The following is a 26,150-nucleotide window of genomic DNA, read 5'->3' as shown; positions in this document are numbered from 1 at the left end:
GGATTTTTTCCTGCAGTTTACAAAGCTATGCTTCTTGCTGCTCCAGGCCCTGAACTTGTAAAAATTAAACTTTCTCTTTTTTTAACCCCTCAGGAGGAGATCTGTCCTAGAGTGGAAGGTGAAGACACTCAGTCCTGCCTCTGGGCTTCAGCGGTCAATGTCAGAGACAAGTACATTTATGTGACACAGCCAAAGCAGAACAGAGTAATGATAATTGATATCCAGACTCAAAAAGTCATACAGGTACTTTCAAGTGAACACATTATTCACTGATGACAAAAGACCTGATCTAGGACAAAAAGAATCAGATCTTTGCCCAGTGGATCTGCTGGGCAAAGATCTGCTGATCAATAAAGAGCTGGCCTATGTTGCTTTCACCAGTGGCATCATATGGAGTTCACTGTTCTGTAACCTCAGTGGCAGGAATAAACTCCTCTGTGGGCTGGAGTCTCAGGGCTGCCTCTGCAGCCAAGCTTACAGTGAGTCTGGTAAAATAACACTAGGACGAATTCCTGGCTTAGCTGCCTGACCTGGGTTATAAGCAGTTTGGAAAGGGTGCTTAGAAATGGAAAGAGCGGGTGTGGATACAATTCAGACAGAAATTGGCCCTTGATCTACTGGCTATAAGTAACAGCATAAGATGGAGTGATGTCTACCCAGAAAATGACACCAAACAGCCAAATGTTTCAACTGCTGCTGATCCCCCAGTTGATTTGAAGGCAAAGCTGCACAGGGAACATAACAGTGGTGCATGAGAATGCCTGCAGTGAACTGATGTAGTATTTGTCATGTTCATTAGAGTCACTGTGTAAATAACTCTCTCTGGGTTTTTTTAAGTCCTTGGATGTGGACCCATTACCAACCAAATTACATTATGACAAGTCCCATGATCAAGTGTGGGTGCTCAGCTGGGGGGACATGAGGAAATCATCATCCACACTGCAGGTGAGTCCTTACACTTTGGAGCCTTTGCTCTTCCTGGGCTCAGCATCACTGGTAACACACTGGTGGCTGGTGGGTTGCAGGTAATTAACAGCATTTAATGGTCTGGATATAAAGCTGCTGTTTCATTTGCATATCCAGTGTGTTTTATTCATCCCTCCTCTGTCCATCCTCACATATTTTTCCTGCTGTTTAATTTGTTTTTGAGCAATGACTGTGCCACAGGCTGACAGCAGGACTGCTTTGTGCCAAGGTCTGTTTTGTTTTAAGACTGGTGACAGAGCCAAGTGCCAAAAAGTTATACAGCAAGAGCTGGCAGCTGGCTGTGAGCAGGACAATACTGCTGTGCTCTGCAACACTGGCGAGGCACCTCAAATCCTGGGTTTAATTTTGGGCTCTCACTACAAGACAGACATTGAGGTTCTGGGATGTGTCCAGAAAAGGGCAACAAGAGCTGGGGAAGAGTCTGGAGCACAAGTCTGGTGAGGAGCAGCTGAAGGAGCTCAGAGGGGACATTATCAGTCTCTCAATTCCATGAAGGGAGGTTGGAGCCAGATAAAAGTACGTCTCTTCTCCCATGTAACAAGTGATAGGACAAGAGGAAATGGCTTAAAGTTATGCCAGGGGAGGTTGAGGTTGGTATTAGGAAAAATTTCTTCACTGATAACTTTCTCAAGCCCTGGAACAGGATGGCAAGGGCAATGGTGGAGTCACTGTCCCTGGAAGGATTGAAAGGACCTGTAGATGTGGCACTTGGGGACATAGTTCAGTAGTGGACTTGGCAATGCTGGGGAAATAGCTGGACCTGATGATCTTAGAAGGCTTTTCCAACCTTAACAATTCTGTGATTCTGTGAGTCTCTCACAGTAAAATGCAAAAAGGGGCTCTCTAGGGCATGAAGAAAAAAAAGCCAAACCAGGAGAAGTAAAACCTCAGGGACAAATTGTGTTATTGGGTGTTAGTGATTCCAGTGCAGGGGTGCCAGTGATATCCATGGAACTCCTCCATGCTCAGCACCACCAGACCCACAGTGACACTGGGACACAGCGCTGCACATGAGTTTGGAGTTATTAGCTTCCACTTCTGGATCACCTTGGCAGATTTACTCTTCTGTTGGCAGTACAGAGAATATGCAGAATAGCCATTTAGTGGGACATTTTTCTGCTGCTATATGTTGTATGACAGAGTTGACACCAGTTGATGGATCTGATTTAATCCATCCAGACATCCCATTCTCTGGTAGTTGTTTTCTGGCACTTGCTGCCCAGCCTTTCTGGAAATAGGTGTCATGTGAATACTCCTTCTGCCAGAAGTGTTTGCTGCTAAGTCTACATTAAAGCGTTCCCCAGCAGGCAGAGAAGAAGGGGGGCTGTGCTTTCTGACCTAAAAACCAACAAATTGGAGTCTACGTTAATTGTGGGGCTACCCAAAGCTTCTGTTGGAGATACTGGCCCATGAAGATGGGATGAGCCATCCCCACCATCCGTGTGCTCCATCCAGTGCTGACTGTCAATAATAAAGACTGGACCAGCTACTCATCACAGGCAATTTCAGGAAAAGTTGCCAAAGCCAGAATGGAGGCATGTAAATGAAGGTTTCCAGGGCAGCGGCACCAGGTTGTCTCACCTGGGGATGTGACTTTCCTGTGCAGGGTATAAGGAGACAAAATGGGCTCTTTTTACCCTTTCTGACTTAATTTCCTCCATCCAGCTGTGAGGAGTTTCTGTAATTAAAGGAGAGATGGCACAAGCATGTCATTATTAGGGAGAACACACCAAATGCACAGTTGGAAACTTGTTAGAAGGTTCCAGGCCTCAGATAGTCCTTTCTGTTATCTGTATGATGTGCAGTTACACACATAAAGATGAAATTAGCATCATCAGCAGCAGATCTTTTTTTTTCTGACCTTCTTTCCCAAAAGGTGGGCAGTGACTAATTGGGCAAAGTTCCTTCTTAAAATCTGTAGTGTTTGGTTGCAGACATGCAATAAAATACCTTCTTTTAATGAAGATGCTGCTTACAGAGGTTGATCTAAATTTCCACTCCTCTGGAAGTCAGGGATTTATCAAACTGCCTGTGCAACCAACTAACGGGATGCTGTTGTTTGGCCATTACTGGCTTGTTGGAAGCAAATATCTGGCCTCTTGAAAGCACTGTGCTAGGGGGGCATCCTTCTTGAGCAATCTAATTGGAAGAAATCTAAATGGCATGACCAGAACCGCTGTCTGAAATAAACCTGTTAGGGATTTAGCATGTCTTTCATGAGTTATGTAGCTATAAATTCAAAGCAACAACTGCTGCAGATTAGAGCAGCAGAAGGTCCTAATGAATGGACTAAAGTCATCTTAAACCCAGCAAACAATTTGAGTATTTAACATTTTAATTTTTGGAAACTTTTCCTCTCTGGAGCAGTGGAGGACCTGAGTTCCCCTGTCCATAGAGATCTGTGCTGTGCTGGAGGACAGGACCAGGGGACAGCCAAAGGGCACTTCTCCACTCCTCCCTGGACTTTATATCAATGGATGAACAGTTTTTCTCCTTCAAAGTGATAATTAACTGCTGTGAGTTAGTGTTTGATCCTTCAGGGTGGTAAATTATCACTGTGCATTAAAGTGAGATTAATAAATATGACCATGAAGTAAATGTTTACTTTATACAGTGAGGGATAAATTATTATGTTCCTACTGTTGTCATACTGCTTCAGCTCCTGCTTGACTGCTCTTTCTCAAGATGTAAACTTATAAAAATGAAGTTGTGTACTTAACTTACAAATGTCATGCCTCAAATACTATTTGCTAGCACACCTTTTCAAGACAGCTACACCAAACAGTGTTTTGAACTCATTAATCAGTTGAGTCTACTGCAGCCTGGAAAGAGCCACTCGGTACCGTGCATGTCTCTAATCTGTATTTACCTTTCTGCCTTACTCAGTGCTTATCCTGTGCTCAACCTTGTGTGTATTTATTGTAGGTAATTCCAGAGGCAAGCACTGGAGAGGATCCACATGTTATTCACACACCCTTTGAAGGAGTGGATGATTTTTTTATACCACCTACAAATCTTATTATTAATCATGTTAGGTGAGAAATTATTTTAATGAATAATAATGGTGACCATGCTGCTCCTTCTCATAACCTTAAAGCACTTTACAGATATGGATGAATAAATGAATGAGTGAGTGAATGAATGAGTGGGTGAATGAATAAATGAATTTGTGATGAATCTTAACTACATTTATTCCCATTTTCACACATGAAGTGGAAAAATGGTTGAGGAAATTGCCAGTGGTTATTCAGCTAATCAATAAACAGCAAGAAACAATCCTAGACTTCCCTTAGACCATGCACAGGCATTCAAACCTCCCCTTAGTGAGCCATCCCTGCTTGCAGCTTATGACACACTGCCCTGGCTTACTTGTGCCAGGAATTTGGTGGCCCAAAAATCACCTTCCTTGCCACAAAACTGTTACAGATCTGAGCATAAATCTGTGTCAAGGATATATTGCTTGAAGTGGTAAAAGTGTACTCTGACTGAAGTCTAATATGTGGTTCTCTCACACGCTTCCAATTTGTTCAAGTATTGGATCTCTGTGTGAGCTTTATGGCTGGAGCAGAAAAACTGTATGCACTGCAGATAAAAAAAGCAAAACCTCCATGAACTATCAGTTTTGAATGTTAATGTGATGTCATGGTTAATGAGGTTGTGTAACTAACATACTAATAACCTGGAGTAATACTGGCTGCTTCCCAGCAGGCACAGGAAGCTTCCCATTAACATTAACAAAATTGATGATAACTGCACAGCAATTTATACTATTATTTCCATGTTATACCAACTGTTTAACCATCTTCTGTCCTCTATATACTTTAACTAAGTTAAACACTCAAAAAACATAATGTAACTCTTTACAGTCATCTTAGGTTTCCTGCAGGAAACACCAAGAGAGAAGGGGTTACACTTAAATGATTATGGGTTGAATCTGTTCCAAAAGAAATCATTTTGCCTGGTGAAACAGAAAATAATGATGCATGCCTCATGGCTGTCATTTGTAATTTCTCTCTACTTCATATTTCCAGTTTTCTTTCACAATTTCATTATGGCTAATAGTAGTGCTAGGAGGTAGATCACTCTGCTGAATGTTAAAGCCTGAGCTGAGAAGGTGAGAATTGGATTCAAAGACAGGAAGGTAGAACAGTTACACATTTTTGTTTGTTTAATTGTCCTTTTGCTTCAGTGTGATTAGTTGGCTGAAATAATAAATATAGATTACTGTCCATAGTTTTCCATATGCAAAGCTGCAGATGCTGTCCCTGATTTCCTGTTGCATTTGTTCAGGGCCAGATCTTTGTCTATTCTCTCTCACCCTCAGCACAGAGAAAAATAATTGCTTGCAGGCTAATGAGACTCATTGAGATGATGTTCTAAATTCTCCACTCAGAAACAATAAATGGCAGTACCAGCATTTCCCAGGAAGGTGAACATTTAAGCAATTTCTTCCACTAGCCAAATAATATTTGTATGCAAATATTCCTGCATATGTATTTCAGCTGCCTCTTATTTTAGATGGATATCTAGAAATGTATCCATTTTTATTAGTTCCAAGGGTAGACTGTTGTCTATTAAAAACTCTTTAAGTGCAAGGTTTGATTTGAGATTTCAGATCACAGATTTCATGCAAGGGCTGAGCCTCTTCTGCAACTGTGGGCACATAAAATATCTCCTGACCCACTTCTTTAAACAGAAGTTTATGATAAAAATAATTTCTTAAGTTCTTCAGGCATTTGGCCAAGTATTAAGGAAGTCTTGGGGAAAAAAAAAAGCTGTAAGGGAAAGCACTTTTTAAAGTGTACATAAAATTCATTCATCCAGGAGAAATACAAGTGTCATATCCAATTTCCACACACACAGTGCGCTACGACTCTCCACTGCTGATACTTTGTGAAGTCTCTAATGGATGTGAGTATAATGGGGAAATGAAAGGCTTAGCCTAGTGATTTTCATGGGATCTCACACTACACTGGCTCATTCTTTAGAAGTGAAATCATTGCTGAGTGTCTCATTGACAGATGGTTTAAGAATAAAGAAATAAACCTAGTGTTTCAAGCAAAATATGTATTTTCTGCACAGAAGCATGTTGTTCTCCACATTTCACAAGGCAATTTTACATCTTCTGAGGAAGAGATACAACACTAAGCACTCACTTCATTTCCCTCTGTCTGCATTGAATGGATGAAAAGATAGTCAATGTAAAATTAGTTTTTGTAAGTCAGTGTCAGTGAATCCAGTGGAACACAAGCAGGCTGTTTCTAAAGCCTCCCTCTCAAATTAAGCAGAAACCTTTCTTGGCTATTCTTGACCTTTTCTTGTCTTCAGCAAAGGTCAGATGTGCTGCAGTATATATCTTTTACAGAACATTTATCCTCTGCTCACTGGTTTTTGCCATGTCTTGCGACAGAAAATAAAGACCCCTTATCTTCAGGGCACCCTGGTTATGTTCCTCAAGAAATGTTTTACATCTTCCCTGGGCTGACATGGTTTTTAAGAGTCTGCTCTACACCACAGCCTTGCCATCTCCTGGAGTGGTTCCTAGGCACCACAGGTACCAAACACACACCACAGCTTCCCTCTGGTGCTTTCAGTTAAGATATGAGATTAGATATGGTCTTAATTCAGTGGTTATACATTATATTGTACACAGCTATATCTATTATATATAGTTACTCTCTGACCCCAACCTGGCAGCAATTTGCTTTATTTTGAATGCTTTTCTATTTTGAGATTGAATGCTTGCGTATATATTGAATTTCATGACTGTAATCTCAGACAGATTAAATACAAACCTGGTCAGTGTTAGCCTACTGAACACCCAAATCTTGATATCACTTCTATAGAAATTGGTCTTCCCAATAAAAGATTTCAGCTCTCAAAGATTTAAACAGCTAAGCACATATTCAAATTTCCAGGATCATGTTGCTAATTTGAACTGAAATATATCCCTCCCTCTAGGATGTTTTAGAATCACTAAAACAAGACATTTCTTACAAAAAGGGACAGCATTATTGCACACGCTTCCTAAAACAATAAATAAAAGGTCCCCAATTCTGCTGACTTTTGTCTTTGCTCAAGCAAGTCACCATGTCTCCAGAGGTGACTTCAGTGTCCTGTTTTCTCTTTCAGGTTTGGCTTCATTTTTAACCAGTCAAAACACGCGGTTCACAAGATTGACCTGGAGACCGTGACCCACATCAAGACCATCCACCTCAAAGCCTACAGCTGCGTGCCTCAGGCCATGGCGTACACTCACCTGGGTGGCTACTACTTCGTGCAGTGCAGGAGGAGCCGCTCGGCGGCCGCCTCGCCGCAGCTCGTCATCGACAGCGTCACCGACGCCGTCATCGGCCCCAACGGCCGCGTGTCGGGCACGCCGCACGTGTCACCGGACGGGCGGTACCTGGTCAGCGCGGACCGAGGCAGCGGCAGGATCCGAGTCCAGGCTCTCACTGTCCGAGGGGAAATCAAGTTGATCTATGACTTAAAAACAAACGTACACGTATCTGATCTGACATTTCAACCCTCTTTCACTGAAGGCAATCAGTACTATATATATGCTACTTCACATTTGCAAACAGATGTGCTTTTTGTAGAGCTGTCGACGGGGAGAATGAATGTACTGAAGAATTTAAAGGACCCTATCACATCCAAAGACTGGCCCTGGAGCAGCTACAACAGAATTATGAAAGACAGTGGATTATTTGGACAGTATCTCATTACACCAGCTAAAGATTCCTTGTTTGTTATAAATGGGAGGCAAAATACATTACGCTGTGAGGTTTCAGGTATAAGGAGGGGTAATACAGTGGTCTGGGTTGGGGAGGTATGAAAGGGCAGTAGCAGTAGAGCCTTCAGCAGGCAAGGACCAGTTGGACCTTTACACTGCAGGAAATGAGCAGTAGCATTGTATATTTTTACACTGGGAAAACAAAAAGACAAAAAAACGCTGTATAGGCTTCATGGTACAACACTGGTCTACTTGCAAGTTTTATAATATAAGGTATGCTCTGCTAATAGGAAGTGGTTTTGAAGGGATATTTTTTTATTTGTGGGTATGATTTGTGGTTATGAGAAAAATGCTGGGAAGTGAATAATATCTCCACTGAGATATCATACAAGCCACGAAACCTAGTAATTCTGTAGAACAAAACAGATTTTGACTTCCCATACTGAGGAGCATTTATGTTATGTCCAAGCATCAGTTTTCTTCCCTGTATCCCTTGCCTGTTGGCTGCACTGACCACCCCACCCCAGCACAGGGAGACAGCAGCAACGAGGACTTTTCACCTTTGAATATTCACCTTTGGATGATGAGGGAAAGTAAACATCAGAGCAGTTTTCAACTCAAAGAAACCTAGGAGAGTGATTTAATGAAAACTGATCAGTTTTCTCTGCAGGATGGCTTTGAGAGGATTTGCTGATGTGATTTCAGAGGGAGGCATCACAGAAATAGTAACTGTCAGCTCGCTTGCTTCTGCACTTCATTTTGCTCTTGGTCCTACTGAAGGCAATGGGATGAGTCCCTCCTCTTCCAGTGCATATTTGTGTGATTGTATTTGAGAAATTTGCCATGAAATATCCAGGCCATTACCCATCCAGACATGGGTAAAAGCTGGAAAATACTGACAGGGGGGTCAGAGTTTATGTAAACAATTTTGTTGAGAAGGTGGCATTAGTCTTTCAACGGCTCATGAGTGTGGTCAATTTGGGAACAATATGCAAAATCTGCTTTGGGGGCAGAGAATTAGTTATGGTTATTCCCATCGGAGACAGCAACAGTTCTAGAAATCATTCGTTTCCCTCATTAAATATTTAGGAGTACTGGAATCACTTGGTTCTTCATAAAATAACAGTTAAAATAACAGAGGTTATTTTTAATAGAAAACTCACTCATTTTCTACTCATAGCCTTAATTTGCCTATTTCTTTTCAGAACAACCAGGAAACAATTTTTCTTTGTGTTTTTCTTTTTTTCCTTTCTGTTTATAGTACACTTGTTTATAGTCAATTATCTTTTAGTTATGAGCAAAGACATTCATGGAAAAGCAGCTGAATTATCCAAGAATGCAACAGCTGGCATTGAGAAATTTCAGTCAAGTTCCCATAAAAACATACAGCCATTTATTTGCACACTTGGAAGATATAAAAAACTTTTCTATTTGCATTTTTCTAACTTTCTATATCCATCACCATGAAGTAACGAGGGCAAAAGCAGCTGTGGCAGCAGAGCCAGGCAAGAAGTGGTGCCATCCAAGCAGTTGTAACCATCGCTTGGAAAATGGGGTCTTGTGGGTGAAACCTCTCTGTAGGTAAAATATCAGTAGCATTGGAGCCACCCATTGGCCTCTGGACAGACCCAGCTTGGTTTGCCAAGGACCTTGTTGCCCAGAATCTGTACAAAGCTGCCCTTGAACATGTGCAGTGATAGGTAGTGGTGTAATTATTTCCCTCCACAGATGCTTTAAGTCGCCCATTCCACAACATATACAGAGGGATTTTAAGCAAGAAGGATACAGAATAACACTGGAAATCTTTGCTTTAAATGTTTAACTTTATCAGAAGAGCAGCATTTTAGCATGGCTGTAGACCTGAGGTATTTTACACCATTTCAGTTCTATAGAGAATATAAAAATCTGTTCCGACAGACGAAGAAGGGGAGCTGAATCCTATGAATTCATTAACCATGGAGTCCTTGAAATTGTCCTTCAACATCCATGTTCTGAATCCTACATTTCTTTCACTTATGAGCCATAGGAGTTAGAAGAAACTCTTCCATCATTGCAACACAGACATGTGAAACAGATGGGCATAGCCTTCCTTCAGCAATGCATGGTGTCCATGATTTTGTATTCATCCCATTAGGAAACATATCCCATGTCAAAGAAAGGAGAAGACCAGCTTTGTAAGTACCTTTAAATATGCACAGCTCCTTTCTTGAACAAAGCTGTATCCATACATTGCAGCCATCCTAAATGTGTTTTACCAAGGCCAAACACTGCTCTCGTGTTACCTTTTATGACTTCTTGAGTATTTTATTATGCCTATGGTAAGTTTTCCTTGTAGAGATGTTCATTGTGTCATAGATCAAGCAAATATTACTTTTTTAAGAATATTAAAAAAAAAAAACAAACCTGTATATATATGTTCAGGTAAATATTCTTGGGGCTGGTTTATATATAGGCTGTGAAAGATGTGTAACAGACCTCACTTTTTCCTGTTTGTTGCAAAGTATTGGAATAACATTCACTTGAAAAAATCCCACTCGAACCTTCCAAAGATGTTCCCTTTGTTCCCTCTCCAGCCCAAGTTCCGGTGATGTGTTTTTCTAAAGTATCCTAATGGTTATATATCATACTTAGAAAATGAAGTATAATTTAGATTGTCCACACTACTTGTGAACAGTTCCAATGACAGTCAAATCTGACATTAAAGTGCTGCACATTTGTTACTCTGATATTTTTTTTTTACAACGCAGAAATTTTATATATACTCAAAAAATGTTTAAATTCATATTTGCCTTTCGACTCTGTCAAAAGAGACTACATTTCTTTGCAGACAATTTCTTTCACTATCCTTTGGTTCTCCACCAATTCACATTTAATTCCTAGTTACTAAATTATTAATTAATCATGGTGATTCATCAAAATTGATCTAAATTGAATTAATGATCTTTTCATTATCTTATACACTCATATGTCAGTAGGATGTTCTGACGCTAGAATCATGGGAAAAATAATCCTTGGTTGCCCACTAAGACTCCAATGTCAAGATCAGATGCATTTGCCATTCATCACTGAGGTTAAACAGCAGTAGGATAGAAATGCTGTTTTGTCTTAGTATTTCCCTCAATATTTTCACTCTCTGAATAGATGTACCTGTTCAGAAACCATCCACTTTTAAACTGGAAGCAAAACTCTCAAGTCCTTCATTTGGAATCTGTGATGGTTAACGTATTCTTATCATTAAATACTTTATTTTTCTGTACCACTAAAAAAAAATCAACAGAAGTATGAAAATATTTTGGTAGGCTTGTCTGCAGAATGGGTGGGAGATGGGAACTGGCAGGGTGGGTTGGTCCCCCCTGCAAAAGAGATTTCATGACGGGCTATTGAAAAACACTCTGCCTTGAAGGCCTTGGGCCATTTTGCTGCACTGACCTCCTTGAGCACAGATTGCCCAAGAGGAACACTAGTCCTGATGACCTGTTGACAGGTACTTATTTACTTGATTTATACCATGATTAGGTCTTAATTGCTGGAGTGCCTGTTAGTGTGCTGGGTGCTGTGTAGAACAGATAAAACAGGTCAAGATCTCAATTCTGTAAGGAGATAATGGTTAATTCCCTGTATGACCCTGCAGCAGGTCAACAAGATGAACAGGAACAGAGGCTGGGGAGACATATGTGCAATAACCTAGTTATTCATAAAAGATGTGGGCATGCCATAATGCCTTTGTATTTTTTTCCCTAAGACCACCTTTGTCCCTCCCTGTACAAGGCTTTGTGACCATCTCTCAGGTTACAGGTATAGCTGTCACCCTTCACTGACCCCCCCAGGACCCAGGGATTTCCCTTTCTGCCATGTACCCTTATGACTCACTGCCTCACTCTCCAGTAATTGCTTTCTTAGAAAACCTGGGGGTAAATCCTGCTCTTCTTAACGAAGTGCATTATGCAAGGCAAGGAGCAGCACTGGCCTTCTGTATGGGATTCCCATCTAAAACCAGCACCCATCACCTGACTCACTGCTTTGTGCATTTTCTCATGGGTCAACAAAAAAAAAAAAAAAAAAAATCACAAACCAAAACAAAAAGAAGCCTGAAGTCTGTATAGTATGGTAGTATGGTTAAGTTATAGGAAACAGAGATCAATCTTCCAATTGGCTCTTCCAGTGCTGCTATTTACTCACTAGAGCTCATTTCCCCCAGCCTGGCAAGCTCCCCTTCAACCTACAGATGTGCATCCCCTCAGCCAGTTGTGGGCTTCCACAACAGGTACCAGCAGCTGCTGTTTCTAGAGTTAATCATCAGAAATTGGCTTGGGTTGGAGGAGACTTTAAGCTCATCTCATTCCAAGCCCTGCCATGGGCAGGGACACCTTCCACTAGACCAGGTTGCTCCAAGCCACATCCAACCTGGCCTTGAACACTGCCAAGGATGGAGCATCCACAATCCACGTTTCACACCTCCTTTCCCCTTTGTGCACCTGTAGCACAAGGCACTTCAGCCATGATGTGGGCACAGCTCCTAAACATCACTGTGGTGTCCCACTCACTTGGCTGCTGCCAACTTCCCCCAACCACTTCTACAGAAAGGGATTTTTATTTATATTCTTGTTAACTTTTTGAAGTAGACTGAAATAAAACACAGGGACATCTCTCCATCTGGAGGCCAGGAAGACTCATGTGTTTCTTTTATACACAAGATGGTGTGATGGTGTGTGGTGTTGAAGACCAGACAAATGCCCAGCCAAGCACTGCAAGCCCAGCAATGGACTGCTCCTCTCTGCTAGTGGAGGAAAAACACACCTGAAATGTCACTCTTTTTTAACCTGCCTCCAACAAGAGGGTTGAAGGTTTGTTTGGTTAGTTTATTAACATTTGTTTCTAAAAGAATAAAATAACAAGGCTATAAAGATTTTTTTTTAAATAAGCCTGAAAACAGAGAAAAATGACAGGCAGGCAGGCAGGAATCTTACATCTGCTCACATGTGCTAGAAATCAGAATGCCCCAAAAATGCAAAGGTGCTGACCTGGGAGTCATGGCTCGAGTTATGGGGGTTGAGCTGAGCTTGGGCTAGGGCCATCTGATGAAGGGGCTGCAAATACAGACCTGACATTCATTTATTTTTTTATCCCATGCAATGTGAGCTGGCTGTGCAGCCCAGCTTAATGCATTGGCCAAAATTCCCTCAGTTCTGGCTGCCCAGTACATTGAGTGAGATTTACAGCCTGTACAAGAAGAGCAGGATGGTTTGGGCAGGACCAGTGCAACTTTTTAAGTTCTTGGCCCAATCCACTCTCTGCACTAGCTGAATTAATGCCCGTTACTCAGTTCTGTGGCAGTAAAAGGTCATCACCATGCAGCCCAGAGGGAAGATGTAGTGGTGCCTTCACACTGCTGTTAATGACCCTCGGAGCCTTGGCACAGCATGCTCAGGTGACTTACAGTCCTCGCAGACGTGACTGGCTACTAAAGAAGCTTTCCACCTTTGGGGGTTTTTCCTTTGTGGTTTTATTTGTCCCTTATTCCAGAAAAACATGAAATAAGGTGCAAACTCATCTGAGTGGCACAAAACGCTCTTGCAATGTCTCGTCTTTTGAGTTTAGGAAATATGGGGATTGTGGGTCATATTTTCCAAATGCTTGTAGCTGAAAACAAAATGCATGAAAAATATTTTTTTCCAGTTCACAATACTAACTTTAGAAGAAAACAAAAATAAAGAAAAATAAAAAGTCCTGGTGTGGAGCTTCTACCAAGCAAATTGCCACATCCCAGAGGCTTGTTTAATTAAGCACTTCAGCACTTCACTAACCCTTGGCAGTCTGTGGTGTCTTTGACAGTTTTCCAAAGCCATCAGATGAAGGCAGTGAGCACAGCAAGAGCAGAGAGCCAGCTGTGCCTCGTAAACAAGACAAGCACTAAATCAAACGAGCAGCATCCCATTTTCCAAGGGTCAGAGCACTGGCATTTCCAGAAGCGCAGCTCCAGTTCCCAGGTCAGCACAGGTTTCTGCCACTGTTGCACACGGGTGATGCCAGGCACGGCCTGATGGCCACATCACTCCTGTGCCATCAGATACCCAGCCCAGGAGCTGTGTGCTCTTCAGTTACTCTTCAATTAAAAGAGAGTCTAACCACAGCTGGCACTGCAACCACCTGTAGTCACAACAGGGTGTAGAGGTACCTGGAGAGGAGTTCACTGCAAGAAGTATTGCAGAGAGAGAGTTTTTAATGTTTTATTTAAGGCTACAGTAAACTCAGTGTTAATGGGCTTTCAGAAACTGGAGTTTCTGTGGAGGAAAGTTCATTATTTCTTCAGAGGATTTGTTTTGAGGGCTGGCAAAGCCTGAGCTGAGCTGAGTCAGGCAGGAGAACCAGGTTGGCATCTCCCTTTTTTTTTTTTCTTTAAGGCATTGGCTAGGAATTTGGGGTGGTAGGGGTTTTTGAACAACTGTATTATTTCCTGCTTTTAATCCTCATTCTATTTGGCACAGCTGCTCCTGCAGGCCAGTACCTCCTGTACCTGTCAAAGCTGTTCTGAGCATTAACGATGAATTTTCCTCAGCTGGACATCAGCCCTGTTTGCAGACAGTTCCATATGAGCTGCTGGGTTATGTTCCTCTGTATTTGGAGTGTTGCACTGGGTTTCACTCTTAGCTTCACACTGAATCCAATATAATTACTTTAAAATATAGTGTCAAAAATGTTGACGTCTGAAGAGTTGATGGACCACAAAGAGAGGCTAACTACTGGCTAATTATCATAGAATTATAGTATGATTTGGGTGGGAAGAGACCTTAAAGCTCATGTTGTTCCAACCCTCTGCCATGGGCAGGGACACCTTCCACTAGACCAGGTTGCTCCAAACCCTGTCCAGCCTGACCATGATGGGGCACCCAAATCTTCTCTGGGCAACCCTCTCCCCACCCCTTTCTTTCTGGTAACTGATGTGCAACGGTCCATCTCCTGCCAGACAGCTCAGCTTCAGCTTGATCTCTTTCTCCAGACCATCAGCACATCAAGCCCCAGTGCAGACAGCATCGCGTGCTGTGTCGAGCACAGCTGAATTCCTCCAGGAGGATGCCCCACGCTGACTCAGACAGCAAGTGCCAGCCAGTCCTGCTCCCTCGGCACTTTTCCAGTTCCCAAGCTTGCTCAGCACAGTCAGCTCTGTGTAAAACACAACTTCAGCTTTAAAGCTGGCTGGTTCTGGTGTCCCACCATTGGCACATAGGATGCCAGCTTTGTTCTACAGCCAAAATTTCTAAGTATTTTCTCTCTGTAAAATTATTTCAGTCGACTAGACACATTGGCTTCTTAATGATTTGTTAATATTTTATTCTCTCAAGGCAAGGCATTTTCTCAAGCCTAAAAGCTCTTTATGTGATTTTTTTTTCATATCTTCATTTTTCCATAATTTCTATTTTTAATGGAGGAATGGGATGCATTTACATGACATTGCCTTTTCTTCCCTCACATGTGGACCACACTGGCAGATAGAACATCAAGCCCAACCTTTCCCCACCCTGCCACCACTACACAGTGTCTCTAAGTGCCACATTTACATGTCTGTTAAATCCCTCCAGGGATGACGCTCCACCACTGCCCTGGGCAGCCTGTTCCAGGGCTTGACAACCCTATCCATGGAGAAATTTTCCCTAACATCCCATTTAAACTTCCTCTGGTGCAACCAGCTATCACCACACCTGGCACTGGTCCCTCCACAGCTCATTCTGGTGTCAGAACTTCTTCTAAAATCAATAGAGTTGAACTAGGTGAGCTCCCAGGGTTCTCAAGCACATTGTACTACTGCTTTATGGGTTTATATTTAAGATTAGCTGGACATGTCTGTGTAATTTATAATTATAATTTTGACTTGGGAAAAATTAGTCTGTCTTTACATGGAGCTATTTTAATGCTGAGACACAGATTGCTAATTATCAATATGATAATATGATCTTTGTAATAGTCCTAAGGCAAAAATATCCTGCTTTTGAGAAGCACTATTTGCTGAAACAAATTCCATTTAATTAAGACATGAAATCTGGACTGAAAGACAGCATAGCTTGTCAACACTACTAACTGAAGCAGATAATGCTAGAGGTTAAGTTTTGCATTTAGGCTAAATGGTAAAGGCCAGGAGCTTTTGGAAAAATTTCTTAAACTTGCCTGTGTAACAAGGTTAAGGTGGCTTATTTTCTTGAACAGTATTTTACTTTAAAAGCTTAAATCAATGTTGACGAAAACATTCAGTTTGACAGCTTTGGGGGCTAAAATCTTCTCTGTACCCTAAAAATTCCTTTCACCAACACAGGCAGCCCTGTGTGCCTTGCCCCAAGGTCTGGAGACACCTGAAACCCCACAGAGGTGCACGTGGGAGCACAGGGGTTGTGTCAGCAGGACCATCACCACTCTTGAGTGCTTCTCATAACAGGTTGGAGGTTAAAAAATCATCCCTGCTTGAACCACATCAGCAGAAGTCATGGGCTTCATCCCAGGGATGCGGGGGTTGCTGTTCACAGCCCGTCAAGTGAGGCTCGTTAATGCACGGAGGGGTTATGTGCAAAGCCAGCAGCTCAAGGTCTGCAGCATCCCATATGGCAGTAAAATTATTCAAGGAGAAATTATGCAGATAGTCAACAAGTTCAAGCTGCAATGAATTATGCTGAAAACATCAGCAGAAGTAGCAGTCAATTTGTGTTAACGGTCAACGAGTGCAGTTCACTTCTTTTCTCCTGTTTGAGGCCCTGGGGGCTCAGGGATGCTCTAACAAACACCCCACAGCTATAGCTCTTACATCAGTCTGTGACAGCACTGGTAAATTAGCAGGAAAAAAATCTCTGAGAGTAACAGCCATCATGCAAAGGACACAACACTTCATCCACTGGCAGCTCATCCACTAGTTTTCCAAACATAATAAAGGGCAAGTGTGGGAGGAAAAAGGGCATCAGGGAAGGTGCTGGCTTTACAGCGGTTACAGCTACAGGCTGACTCCCAACATGCTACAGGGGGGAATTGCTTCCAACAAGCAGGGGGCAGGGTTAAATTAGTTATTAGAAAGAAATAACCACCTGTGAGTGTGGCAAGGAACTGGCATAGGTTGCCCAGAGAATGCACCATCCCTGGAGGGACTGAAAAAGCATGAAGTGGCACCTGGAGACATGGTTTAGTGGTGGTCTTGGCAGTGCTGGGGTAATAGTTGGACTGGATGATCTTAGAGGTCTTTTTCAACATGCAAATGATTCTGTGATTCTATGACTCTGAATAAAGCACAGGTTTTAGAAACTACAACCAGGTTTGTGTCAAACATCCTTAAAAACGTCACCAAAGCAGGAGGGAGGCTGATACAGTCATCACACAACATCAAGCAATGATACAGAACCAATTTGTGTTTATTTAAATCCTTGCAGCAATAAAATCAAACCCACCAACTGTGGTTTCCAAGTATTTCTTTGAGTCAGCCAAGCAAATCCCTGAATTATCATCTGCAGCAAACAGAAAACAGACACACTATTAAGCCAGGCTGTAGATATCACTGAAAAGCACACCTTGACCAACAAATCAGGGGCTGTGGTGGCAATGGTGTTAATGCAAACTGGCCCATGGGAAAATGCACATTATTGCTCACGAGGGGCAAATAATGTATTTGTGGTGTTGCAGGAGAGAGGCAGCTAACGAATGCTGGTTGTGTAGCACCACTTGCTCATGAAACCCTTCAGACCATTGCCAAGAACCTCTCAAATGATGGGTGGAATTGACATATGGAAAGATTTGCACTTCTTTTCACACCTCCTTGGGAAGACTGGGACGGTCTAGAGCCTGCTGTGAGTTTGCTGAAAACACAACGTCAGAAAAAGCTGTGGATCACCCAGCCCTGGTTCTGGGCTGCCAGTTCCCAGATCATCAGTACAGTGAACACGGCATCTTCAGGAGTTTGCAGTCCTTTCACCTCAGAACAAAAATATTTGCTCAATGAACCTTATGACTGTCTGGAGATGTGTCTGGAGCTGGAAGCTGAAGGAGCACATGAGCTCCAGCACCAAGGGGGAAACCTGGGGTCCTGCACTGCATGAGGCATGTGGGGGTCCCAAAGACACATCAGTCACCAGGAAGGGGGTGTGTAGGTGTGAGACTGAAACACAAAGGTGGTCCATAGGTACCCCAGGACAGGAAAACTGGTTCCACTTCAGTAGAGTGAGTCTCACCACAGTGATGTGATGCTTAAATACATGAAAAGGAATAGGAAAAATTAAGGAAAGTTTAAGGAAAGTATAGAATTTACTGAATTTAATAGAATATACATTTGCTGTCAACTCTAGTAATATTGGCATTTCAATTCATTAGAAGCCCAGACAAATTAGATGTTTGTATTCATTTAAAATAATTTCTCCTCTTTGACCTAGCCTAATTTATCATATTATGAATTTCTGCAGTGCTTAGGCGAGCTGCTGTTTAAATGAACCCAAAAGAATATAAGAGTAAAATATTAAGTAGTTGTCATTAACAACAAGGTTCATTAAAATCCAGGACCACAGTTTACATGCAGCTATTTTTGCCAAGCCAAACACAAAATATTCTCCTACAAATGTAGGATTTGTGTTCCTTGCTGGATTAAAGCCAACATACCTTATGACAATGTTTTCACAAATAAAACATTAATTTGAACCATAGTCAATGCAAAGAAAAAGATGCATCAAAGGGGAAGGGTTGTGTCTCAATATATAATCCTTATTCAAATAATATTTACTCTTTTTTCCCTAATAAAAACCTCACATGTTTCTGCCATTTTATATATACATTTTCAGATTTTCATGTGGTTTTTATGAGCAGCTACATTTCGGTTGTGAAAAGAAGCTGGATAAACAGCAAGCACCTACCCAAACATTCAAACATTCAATTTTGGAAATTTTTGTTTATGTCAGCCCTGGGTCCAACACAGAATAGCATTTATGCACTCACTCAGAGTTACAGGTAACCCATGAGTAAGCTCCTCTCATAACTGCATTATTCATTTCTCCATCATCTGAAATAGATAGTGTCACTGAAGGCTACATAAATTATATTTATCCAGCAGATTTAATCAAAGACGTAAGAATCTTGCTAAGGATGTATTAATGTGGTTGTCAGATGGGGAGAGGAATCAGGAGAAGATACAGGACTTCCCCAACATCTGGAGCAAATCAGGTACAGAATGGAATAAACTGGTAAAGACAATGCAAATATTAACTACAGCTAACATAACCTCAAAAGATTAATTCCAGGATGCTCCTCTGGTAGACTCCAGCAAAAGCCATTACTGTAGTTTAATAATAGGATAGATAGGTGGATGGATGGATGGATGGATGGATGGATAGATAGATAGATAGATAGATAGATAGATAGATAGATAGAGCTAGATAATCAAGTGTGTTGTAGATGTCGGCAAACCCAATGGGAAGAATGATGATGTCTGACTTAGTTCAGAAGGCTGAATGATTGCTTTATTATAATTATGCTATAATACATTAATACACTATATAAAAGAGAATAGTAAAAACTACATGCTACTTTCTCTAACTATCATGTCTAACTACTCACAACTCGTGACCCTGTTTGCCAGAGTCCAGACACAGGTGGATCCAATTGGCCACCAGACCCAAACAATCCACCATGATCCAACCAAGCGCTCACTCTAGGTAAACAATTCTCCAAACACATTCCACAAGAGAAAAACAAGGAGCAGAAATAGAAATTGTTTTCTCTTTCATTTCTCTTTGTGTACCTTTATGAAAAATCCTGAGAGAGAGAAATGTGCTTGCCACACAAGTGGGTCTCCTAAAATGATATGGATTATCATTACATTTAGCAGGCAGGACACGGCATGAAGCAGAAAATGTTCTTTATTTCTCCTACAGTACCAAAGTCTGTGGCAAGGCATTTCTGCTGTTTCAGCTCTTCCTTATTAAAAGATTTTATAGAAGACTTAATTTCAATGTACACTTCTGCAGCTCCTGGCCATGGTTTCCCAGGTGTGCAGGTTGACTCGTAATGTCACAGCTACCATCTGTTGACTGTCGGGGGTGTTCAGGGAGATCTTTCCGTGTGGTCTGATTTGATTTCTGCCTGAAATCCACACTCCTTCCTTTGGATGACATCCAGAAAATACCTGCAATTTTTCATTTTGAAATACTGTTTGCAGCTTGCTACATGCTGGCTGGAGAGCTGAGAGATCCTTGGGGAAATGAGTGACATCAGCATGAGCCATTTGTCATAATAACTCAGAAAATTGCAGGATAAGATGTACATATTAGTATGACAATAGGAAGAGGGCTCACTTGTTCTCCCCATCAAGCAAGTGAGACTTTCTGCCCCAAACCAAGCCCCCTCTCAATCCATGGTTTGTGGAGCTGCTCCAATGAGCAGCCTCCTTCAGCCCAATTCAAGAGCCAGGAGCTGAGAGCAGGAGAGAGGCAGCACTTTTTCAGCTTGAAAGCAGAAAGGTCTGTTATGTATGGAGAGGAGAATTAGCTAAATATTAGTAAATAAATACAATTTTAGCCATCAGCTAAGCCTACAAAGGCTGGACTCATCTTGGAGCATTCCTTTTGCTCTGTGCTGCAAAGTCTCTGCAGGGACCCAGCAGGAGATGGACCTTGTGATAAGGGGCACATCAGAGATGTCACAGCAAAGGGCTCTCCAGGGCCAGCTGGGCTGCTGGGAGCAGCAGGACTCTGCCTGGTGACCAGACAGAGGGACAGGGATGCACAGCAAAATAAAATATATATAAATAAAGTAAATAAATAAATAAATAAATAAAAGCCACAGCCCAGTGAGTTCTCCCTGGTAAGGCCGTTGCAGCCCATGTCTAGATATGTCTGTGTGTGAGTACAAGTTTTTCTTCTTACTCACTAGCAGCTCAGAGCTCAGAAAGGGACCTCTGCCATACTGCCTTGTAATATAATAATATATGTGTAATATCTGAAGATCAAGACCATTTCTCTATTAAATTAGATAACAAATAATTAGATAATTTTAATTTACTCTATGAATCTTCTAGAGAGTAAACTGCTTACAGGCAACTAATGCAATAAACTTACTTTATAAGCAGAGAGCAACATCTGTTACCATCAAGAGTCTGCAGCAGGCATTAGGATTCTGTGCACACCCAGCCATACTTAGAGTAAATGTATCATTAAGTTGGTATCCTTTCCTATTCAAAGCACATTTTTTCAAGATTTATGTACTGCAGACAATGAGATAGCAGGAGAATCAACTTGTGCTTAACTCGTCTTGCATTCAGCCCCTGTCCCATGGCAAGATAACTATAATCAAAAAGGTAAGACAGAGCATGGAAGTTAGGTCACTTCTACATGTGGCAAAAGAAATACAACTCCAGCTCCACACCCATCCAAAGGAATGGCACAACAGAAGGTGTTCTGAAAGGGTATCCCTGAGGTCACTAAATCAAGCACTAAAAAGTCAAGTCTCTTCATCAGTCTTCCTCTCATACTCACTGCTGTGAGGGATGCAATTACAGGGAGCATCCCAGGCCTGTAGGCAAAAACATGAGTTAATATGGCTTCTAAAAATTCTTCACTATCTTAATTGAGTATGTGAGAACTGCAGTTTTTTCAGAGATTTGTAAACTTAATGAAATAGGCAAATAGGAATGACAGAAAGGGATGTTCTTTGTAAAAGAATCTACTCTGCTGTGAGCGTGACGTTACAATTCCAGATCCAAAGCATGCTATGAAAGATCAATTAATACATTATCACTTGGGCAAAAGAATGTATTAAAGGGCATGTGTCAATCCATGCACTTCACCTTTTCCAAAGTTACCATGACAACGCATTGTGTCCAGAAGTGACCAGTGATTTCTTGGGTGTCTTCATGGTTTGAATGGGGAAGAAACCTGGTTTTTGGCAGATGGGTGCCTTATTGCCATTGACAGAGCTTGCCTAGATTTCTAACTGAACTGGCAGCACAATATAAAAATAAAACCAAATCAGCCAAGCAACACTATTGTGCATTTTAGCAGTAATAGAAAACCACATTGTCCCTTCAGGCAGATGAGCACAGCACTAAAGATATTGCTTGATGTCATTTATGTGAAAGTTGCATTTTTATTATAAATTAATCTACCATGTCAGTCACACATGCAAACCCTGTCAATGACCATCACACACACCAAGAAAATGAGCCTTAATTACTTCCCCATTGTACAGTTGCTGACTTCTGTTTAAGAGGAACTCAGCAAGATAGGATTAATGGGCAGGAATTTGATAATAATAGTGAGAAAGAGGGACAGAACCCAGCAGGAGCACAGGGCTGCATCATCCATGTATTTGCTGTGTGTGAAACTGCTGGAAGGTCCTTGGCAGGTTAATTGGGAAGAAAGAATCTTGTACCTGAGCTTTCGCTGCCATCATGGGCTCTTAAAATCTCCATCTCCTTCTTTGTAGCCTCTGGGGAAAATCCCAGCGAGGGTCACTGAATGTATGGATGGCTTATGTCAACATCTTCAACTTTGTGCCAATGTCTCCTGTCCAAGAAGATTAAAGGCTTTGGAAAGAATGAACTTGAACATCATGAAGCAAAGATAAATAAGTCAACACAGGAGCCACATCACAGCCAGCTGTACAACACAGCTCCCTCCTAAAATGTATGTGGCAGAAAAATCCAGCAGACACTTGATTTACCCTTCATTACAGAACTTCTAGAGAGTTACCCTTCATGTCAAACTCTAGATAATGCAATCCAAGTTCTTCAGCTGCTGGAAGGTGTCACTGGCTCTGTGTAAGGACACAGAGATCCTGACATGATGGATGGCCGAGAAATGACCATGACAATGCTAGTACAAGGTCATTATGATTGCTATACACCAACATGGGAGCCAACTGCATTTTTAAACATGAAGCACAAGGGCCTGTGATGGCCAAGAAACCTGGGAATAATGCACTGAAACCTTGAAAGTTGTAGCCCTGTAGGACCAGAGCCCTTGGTAATATTTCAATATTATACCCAGAAATTAGTTATAAAAAGACTCTTTTGACTTCTGGAAGATTATTCCATGCTAGACCAGAATTAGTAAAAATTCCTAGGGTTTTCAGCACCAAGGAGCCAATGCCTGAGTATTTTCTCCCCTTTTCCTGGTGGATGGGAAGAGCCTGTGGTGTCCTGTATTCTGCTCCAGGCAGGTGCCCACAGAAGCAGATGGGGGAAATGTGTAAGATTCACTTTGACTCTGACAACTCACTTTGACTCTGACAATGAGTTTTCAAAGTAAAATTCAGTTCATGTCTTAATGTGGAGCTCAAGGTCAGCATTTGTCTATGTGCTTTTTTTAATCTCATTGTTCTCATCAGGCTATTTTTAATCTCATTGTTCTTAGAATCATGGAATGGTTTGGGTTGGAGGGGACTTTGAAGATCATTTCATTCCAACATCCCCACTGGGGACAAGGACACCTTCCACTGGACCAGGTTGGTCCAAGCCCCATCTAATCTGTCTTGAATACTTCAAGGCATGAGGCACCCACAGCTTCTCTGAGTAAAACACACCTCTTCCCCAGAAAACTGAGCCAAGAAAAATTCACAGTAAGCTTACAACTGCAAGCACTCTGAGGGGTGGCAGCCACCTCTGTTACTGAGTATGAGCCTTATGTACAGATAGTGAGCTGTACTTTGCTTGTGTGATCCAGGAAGAGCCCCAAGGAGAGGGAACCTCAATCATTTTAGGAGAAAATGTGCATCCACAGCCCTAAGCATGGACCATCTGTACTGACATTGCACTTGAACTTGTCCAGCTTTAGATAGACCACATACTAACCCTGTGATCACAATGATCTGACTGTGAAAACTGGTTTGAATATGGGGCTTCACACTCCAGATTCGGTCCCATTATCTGTGGTTGAGTCAGAAGTGGTGTAGAAATACATGTAAAAGAATTGTCTCAAAACAGCTTTCAGCCTCATGGGCCATTCAGAACAGTCCAAACGATTCCTGCATAAAATCCTGTCTGAGCAGAAAAAAAAAACCCTGATTGTGTAGAAAACCCTGTTTGAGCTGAGACACAAACTACTCTGTCAGGGGAAGGAGGGAGCAGCATAAGATGTACTGAAAATTTGATAACTGGATTAGGCACAAGAAAGAATTTCCTGAGGGGGAAAGAATCCACATCTTCTCTACTGAGAAAGATTTCTAGACCAATCTCATTTATCATGCATTCATTTGTTGAGTAAATATTCATAATATATAAGTGCTAGTGTCACTTTAATATTCTGATTAGCATGGTACATCGTTTCATCTGTCTAGATAATGGTGAAAGTCATACTAATCGAAGTAATGTTGTGTGTCAAATGATACAGAGCTGATTTACTTAAGACTCGAATGTCTGCTCCAATTAATTTCCAAAGTACATTGCACTGAAGTTCCTTTTTCTGTTGTTTTTTTTTATGAAATAGAATACATAAAAAGTATGAGTTGCAAAGCAAATCCACGGAAGTTCTCTTCTATTACCTCTCAACATATCCACTGACCTTCAGCCAGCCATTTCCACAAAAGCCTGCAAAATTCCTAAGAGTTATCCCCTGCTCCTGTAACAAATTCATATCTATTTGCAAAAACAAGCTCAGAGAGCTGCCTAGTTCAGATCTCAGGCTTTTCTGTACACTGCTCAATTGTTACAGCAAGCCCTTCAAGAGAGAAGGAAACTATACATGGAATAAAAAATGTGAGAGATATAAAGTTCATATGGTTGACTGAAATCAGATCATTGTATCTAAATTGCTTTTTTAATGCTGCTGTGTGTGTTTATAATCATCTTTACAAGGCACACAAAAAAGCAGCACTCAGGTGGGTTACCATTGAAAGTCTGACCCACTCTATCTTGTCATTTGCACTAACACTACTAGAAAATATTGTACCAGCCACCCCAATATTATTGCAGTTCAGAAGTGTATTTGAAAAGTAGTTTACATGACAATCAAACTCCATTTCAGGCCAAGTGAATGCAATGAATAAGGAAATACAAATAAATGTTAGCTGGCACTAACAGTAAAAACAGAATTACTTTGGCCACATCAGTTTAGAATGAATTGAAATAGAACAAAATATTCAATGGCTACATAGATATTACTTGAGAATAAAATGGGGGGAAACATGAAAGTCTGTAATCCCAGTTAATCTTATTTTTAAATAGCAAAATTACTAGATCAGGTGCTCACACATTGCTTGTATCTCAAGCCTATAAAAATTACTGTAGGAACTGTAGGAAACCAGTCTCTGATTCAAAGCACTTCAGCCCAAGATATAACCCCAAGGTATAATGCTCAAACCTAAACCTATTCACATTCATTCCACATGAGCTGAGCACTTGTTCATATTGCAGTGATTTTTAAGGGGAATTTAGATACAGGCTTCAGCACTTTGCTGAATCAGCTCTTAGCAGATCTTCTGGACTTCCAGTCTATAGTGTCAAATCCCAAGAAAGGGTTTATGCAGTATCTACAATGTCTAAGTGCAAACAAGGGACTGGGGGATTTCGTATCTGAATCCTGTAGGGCTCGTCTGGGAGCCATCACCACCCCATGCCCACAGCCCCAGCCCTGGGTGCTCTGCTGCTGCTGCCCAGCTGCTCCTCAGCATTTAGTACCTCTTTAAATTCTTCTGTTGAGCCAGAAGATCCTGAGAAAGAACAAGTAAATATTTAATCTACTGTCTGAGTTTTAACAGGTAGTTCTGGGGAGAGCTATTGAATTTTTATTACGAAAGATGATTTGTGCTCTGACTACCAAAATGTGGTTCTCACACAGGGATGTTCAGAGAAGCAGACTCTCCCCAGAAATACTCAAATTACCAAAATTTCAACTAGGTTTTTAATTACTCTTTTCTGAACTGAGGGGACTTTGTCAGTATTCATGCAGTGGACCTGTCGAGGAAGCTGCAATAGTATCACTGCCTTTTCAAAGCCAGGAATGAAGCTGATTTGCACCCTTCAGTCACCAATAGCAATATCAAATACAGTTTAATCAATAGTAGCTGACAGCACTGGAATAGCTTTGGTAATGCAGACGTGCACCCCAGCACAGGCTCTGTCAGAGCATCGGTTATCGGCACAGCCTGTGCTGTGCTCCCGCCGGCTCAGCCTCAGCCACATTAACCTTCCAAAGGACAGAGGAGAAGAGACGCCAGACTGAACTTCCTTATTTTTAATTAACTTAATTCTTCAGGTTACTTTAATTGAGAAATTTGTATTTAATTTCCTGTTCAAGGGGGAGAAAGGATCAGGAGAAACAGATGTTGCCCCCTGCAGTCTGTAGAACAAAGAGAGCCGTGAAAACTCATCTGTCCATCTGACTGCTTTTTTATTAACACAGATGCTGGGAAGGTGGAGAGAACTGAGGCAAAACATTAACTTCTGCTTTGGGTTTTTTCCCCACTCTGCTTTGTAATAACTAAA

General features: G+C 41.6%; 1 protein-coding gene across 2 annotated transcripts in view; it reads left to right on the top strand.

The window, feature by feature from the left end:
* Nucleotides 1-10,446, top strand: part of FSTL4 (follistatin like 4) — a 314,392-nt gene extending 303,946 nt beyond the window's left edge. For both annotated transcript variants that reach the window (XM_053991316.1, XM_053991315.1), the window contains 4 exons: nucleotides 94-243; nucleotides 838-945; nucleotides 3,913-4,022; nucleotides 7,120-10,446. In XM_053991316.1, the coding sequence (XP_053847291.1) occupies nucleotides 94-243; nucleotides 838-945; nucleotides 3,913-4,022; nucleotides 7,120-7,822 (1,071 nt within the window). In that variant the 3' untranslated portion in view covers nucleotides 7,823-10,446. The remainder of the gene's footprint in view (nucleotides 1-93; nucleotides 244-837; nucleotides 946-3,912; nucleotides 4,023-7,119) is intronic.
* The last annotated feature ends 15,704 nt before the right edge of the window (nucleotides 10,447-26,150 follow it).

This window comes from Vidua macroura, chromosome 15 (genome assembly GCF_024509145.1).
Source record: "Vidua macroura isolate BioBank_ID:100142 chromosome 15, ASM2450914v1, whole genome shotgun sequence".
In the NCBI taxonomy this organism is placed as follows: Eukaryota; Metazoa; Chordata; class Aves; order Passeriformes; family Viduidae; genus Vidua; species Vidua macroura.
The sequence above is the reverse complement of the archived record's forward strand: the minus strand, read 5'-3'. Positions and strand labels throughout refer to the sequence as shown.